Raw genomic sequence first — 4,584 nt, forward strand, 5'->3', positions numbered from 1 at the left:
GGAGGGACAGCGCAGGAGGGGAAGACCCTCTATGAGATGGATTGATTCGGTGACTGGGGTAATAGGGATGGGTATGTCAGAGGCAGTGCGGTTGGCACAGGATAGAGCAGGGATTAGGGCTGTTGTGTCGCTATGAGTCGCAAATGACTCAACGGCACATAACAACAACAACACTGGCCCTAGTCTCCAGATCATCAACTCTGACATCTACTGTCTCTAGAATTCCAGCAAGCCTGGGGTGAAGAGTTCACCATATTCTTTTCCACTCTGTTTTACAGGATTTTTGAAGTGAAACATCAGCACAGGAAGGTGGAAAACCAGATCAAAATGGCCAAAATGGTTCTAATGAATGAGCTGAACAAACAGGCCAATGGACTCATAGAGGAGTTGGAGGTATATATGACAAAGGGATAAGATGGATGGGTTCTTTGTTTGTGGTGGGCCAGAAACAAGGCACCTGCCAAACTAACCCCTAGACCCAGAGCAGCCTGATCATAATTCATATGTGCAGTGCCTTAGCTTTCTACTCCCTCATGTATTTTAAAATGCCCAATCTGATGTTAGGAGAGTTGTTTGTTTGGGACAATTGATTGAAAATTCAATTTAAATGCCAATTTAAATTCCTTCCTGGGCCATGCAGGGTCATAATCCTGGAAAAGAGAACCATGAAACAGCTCATCTTCTTCAGCAAGTTATGCCCACGATATACTAACAAGCATTTCCTTTTTCTTGTCACCATTTTCATGTTTTCAATATCTTCCCAAACTTGCCCATGGTATCAGTCTGAGACCTACTGTTCCCATTTAGGGGTACAGGGTTATCTGATTCAGTGTTCACACAACAGGACACAAGACTGTCCCAACAGCTGAACTGTAATGCAAGAACAAGGTCAAGGACTTTATATTCTTTTTACCTAGGGCATTACAAATGAGAGGAAGCGGAAGCTGGAACAGCAGCTACAGAGCATCATGGTTCTCAATCGTCAGTTTGAACATGTGCAGAATTTCATCAACTGGGCTGTCTGCAGCAAAACCAGCATCCCTTTCCTTTTCAGCAAAGAGCTGGTAAGAGCAATCTCAAAATGCTTAGCTTGTACTTGTAATTGATCAGAGCATCATCTCTGTCCTAGGGTCAGTGAAGTTGCCCCTGGAGGTATCTTTCTTTAGAATGTATGGATAGGAGCCCAGTCCCTCCTTCAAGTTCCATCACTGCCCTGGGGTTACTTAGTGAGTGACGATTACATCTTTTTTACCAAAGGATCCAAGTGCTAAAATGGCCCTTCTTCCTTTACAGGTAACCCACCTGGGAAAGTCTGAAGTTATGTCTCAGTTCATGGATTCAGACACTAATCTTGTACTGTGCTGTGCTGTATCCAATAGAAAGTTGTTGAGAGCTGAATGTTACTGGATGCTGGCGGTAGTGGGAGGGACTAAGAAAAAAATGAAAAATTAGGGTTATGTTGCAATATTGGCTTGAGTAGATGATGATGTCCAGAGGAAGGAGCAAGATCGATGGAATTTATTGATGAATTCACCAGCTGTTCCATGGGAGAAGGATAGGCAGTTTCCTCTCATATGATTTGCTGCTTCTGCAAATTTACTAAAGGGTCAGCTATGGGTCAGTTCCAACTCGACAGTACACAATAACAGCAACACCATGTTAAATCTAAAGTGCCTTAAGTCATTTGATGGGTGTTGTCTAAAAGCTATATATATGGGCTTGGAAGTCAGGAGAAAGGTTAGAATTAGAGAAGCAGGTTTTGGTGTCACCGGGATACTGGTGATATATCACCTTAAATCAGTTCCAGAAGAACAATTCTGGAACCCAGATAAATAACATAATTTTCAGCATAGATAACAGAAGAAGATGAGTGAAAAACAGGAGTCAGAGGTGAAGATGAGTAGTGAAGAGAAGGCTTGAGATCTGTAAATCAGGAAATCTCTGGTAATTTTGTTTTGAAAGATATTCAAGTAAAGTAGAAGAGTCGAAAGACAGAAGACAGAAGTAAAAAGATAAGAAAGGGGAAAGTAGCTTGAGAAGAAGTTAGAGTTGGAGGAAACTTCTGTCAGTCTGGAAATAACTTGCACACATGTATACCAAGGGAGAGATTGAAGATAGAGAGATGTGTAATGGAATTAGCCTCCTGAAAAGAATGAAGTTGGATCTGAAGTGAATGGGATCATCTTAAATTCAAGAGACACTCCCTTCATCTGAGGCTAGGAGACAGCACAGTGTCATATTATGTAGATAAGTTTGAAGATAGAAGGGATATAAATAAGTGGGAATTCACATTTTTTGTGAACTCTGTGAAGGAGGAGGTAAGAATGGAAAAGTTAAGCACTTTTAAAAAAGTTAAGCATTAGGTAAGTGCATTTAGGAGACAAGCACAGATTTTAAATAGTCATTCATAACAGTGAAGAGAACTCTGGTGACCTAGTCTGCAGGGAGTTGTGCTCCTAACCCAAAGGCCATGCCTCTCTAGTGGTAATTTCTTTCCTGTGATTCACAGCCTCAGAAATCTAATGGAGGATCAACTTTGAGTCAGTTCTAACATGACCATAATGTGTTGAGTGGAATGACATTGAAGGAACAAGAAAAACGACTGAGGGGTCCCCCTGAAGTAGCCTCTGCAAACATGGTTTTGGGATGAATGAGCTGATTTAGCTTTAAGAAATAATGAGGTAGAGGCATGAAGGCACTAATGATACTGTTATTGACAATGATGGGAAACTGGGATGGTGCTAACAGAGTACTGGTGCAGGGCTTGGAGAGTTGAAGGACATGCTGTGGAAGAGTAAAAGCTAGTATGATCAGGGAGTTTAAAGTCTTTTAAATAGAGATCTGTTCTAGATGATGATAGGTATCTGGGTAAGGTTGACCGAACTGAAAATATAGGTGAAGGTAACTAACCTTGAAGAGATTAAAGAAGTAGATGTGCATTAGTTACCTAAATACCAACCATGAAGGGGGAAGGGAACTTGTAGTAGGATGGAAGGATGTGAGCAGCAATGGAAGCTGAGAGAATGTCTGCCCATTTATGAGGTTTAAAACTCCATTTATGAGAGGACGAATAGAGCACTCTTATGAAGGCTACTCACTACAATATCATTAAAGAAAGTGAACACTCAAAGATGATATCAAAAGAATAATAGAAATCAGAAGGACAGGGAGGTAGTGAGAAAAGTGTGATACATTGTAGATATTGAAATGAATGTTATACAGTGGATGAGTGGAAATCCAAGGTCTTTATAAACTTAAAATAAAATCTCAATAAAAAAAGAAAGAAATTAATGTTATAAACAAAATGCATATGAATGGTTTAATGAAAAACTAGTTTGCTTTAAAAACATTCATTAAAAGCACAATTTTTAAGAAAGGAGTAAATAGACATAAGGATATAAAATTTCCAGAAGCTTTGATGGGGTAAGCTAAGGGAGGCTGCAGGATTAGGTGGTGAAAGGGAGATGGTAAGGAGGCATTAAGGTGCAAGGATGAGCATATAGGGAAAGAGCAGAGGTTCAAAGGCCATGACTGAGTTCTTCCACCTCTCCAAAGGATGAGGGAGAGGGAGTTGTCATTCAGACACAGGATGCCCTGAGAAATGACCTTGGTACTTTTGTCAGATTGTGTTTCAGATGCAGCGATTGCTGGAAACAAGTTGTAACACAGACCCTGGTTCTCCTTGGAGTATCAGATTCACCTGGGAGCCTAACTTCTGGACCAAGCAGCTGGCTTCCCTTGGTGAGCTGAAACCCACTGTGTGGGCTTGTACAGAATTGCTAAGAAAGGTTATAGAACATCTGTTAGTTTATAGAATAGGCCAACATATATGCCCAAGAGAAAGCCCTCATTGACACTCCCAAAGATCCACCAAGCCTTTTTTTTCCTCTTTCTCCCTGTGGGAGGTGAGTGGTTGAGATCAAAAGCAATATAAGACTGTAACGGGACTTGTTGAAATCTGTGTTTCCCATTCCACTTAAATATCCCTTTTCTGTTTGATTTCTGAGAGATAGTGACCCCACCTTATCAGGCTGCAGGACAGTGCAGACAAAACTATCTCTGTGGTCATACTAAAGTATACCTGTACGGCACAGTTAGGGGCATTTCAGCAAATATGAGGTGTGTGCATGCACGTGCATGTTAGATACATTAATTGGAATTGCTGTTTACTGTCAAGTCAGAACTGACCCATAGCTGACCCTCTGGTGAGTTTTCAAAGGCATTTAATCTCATGGGAGGAGATTGCCCATCCTTCTCCAATGGAGCACCTGGTGGCTTCAAGCTACATGCCTTCAGGATTGCAGTATAGCTTCTTACCACTTGGCCACCAGAGTTTCATATATCAACTGAAATTGAATATTGTTGTTGTTGTTGTTGTTATGTGCTGTCGAGTTGTTTGCGACTCATAGCGACCCTATGCACAACAGCCCTAAACCCTGCTCTATCCTGCACCAACTGCACCGCCTCTGACACACCCATTCCCGATTACCCCAGTCACCGAATCAATCCATCTCATAGAGGGTCTTCCCCTCCTGCGCTGTCCCTCCACCCTCCCACGCATGATGTCCCTCTCCAAGGACCCGT

The 4,584-nt window shown here is 41.8% G+C and overlaps 1 protein-coding gene across 1 annotated transcript in view; it reads left to right on the forward strand.

Moving 5' to 3' along the window:
• The window catches only part of TRIM66 (tripartite motif containing 66), a 92,434-nt gene that overhangs the window by 64,647 nt on the left and 23,203 nt on the right, over positions 1-4,584 (forward strand). Inside the window, exons 7-9 of the mRNA XM_006885602.1 lie at positions 279-393; positions 918-1,064; positions 3,624-3,741. Coding sequence (XP_006885664.1) covers positions 279-393; positions 918-1,064; positions 3,624-3,741 — 380 coding nt within the window. The remainder of the gene's footprint in view (positions 1-278; positions 394-917; positions 1,065-3,623; positions 3,742-4,584) is intronic.

The sequence above is a fragment of the Elephantulus edwardii genome, unplaced genomic scaffold (assembly GCF_000299155.1).
Source record: "Elephantulus edwardii isolate Elephantulus edwardi_28Jun2011 unplaced genomic scaffold, EleEdw1.0 scaffold00044, whole genome shotgun sequence".
Lineage (NCBI taxonomy): Eukaryota > Metazoa > Chordata > Mammalia > Macroscelidea > Macroscelididae > Elephantulus > Elephantulus edwardii.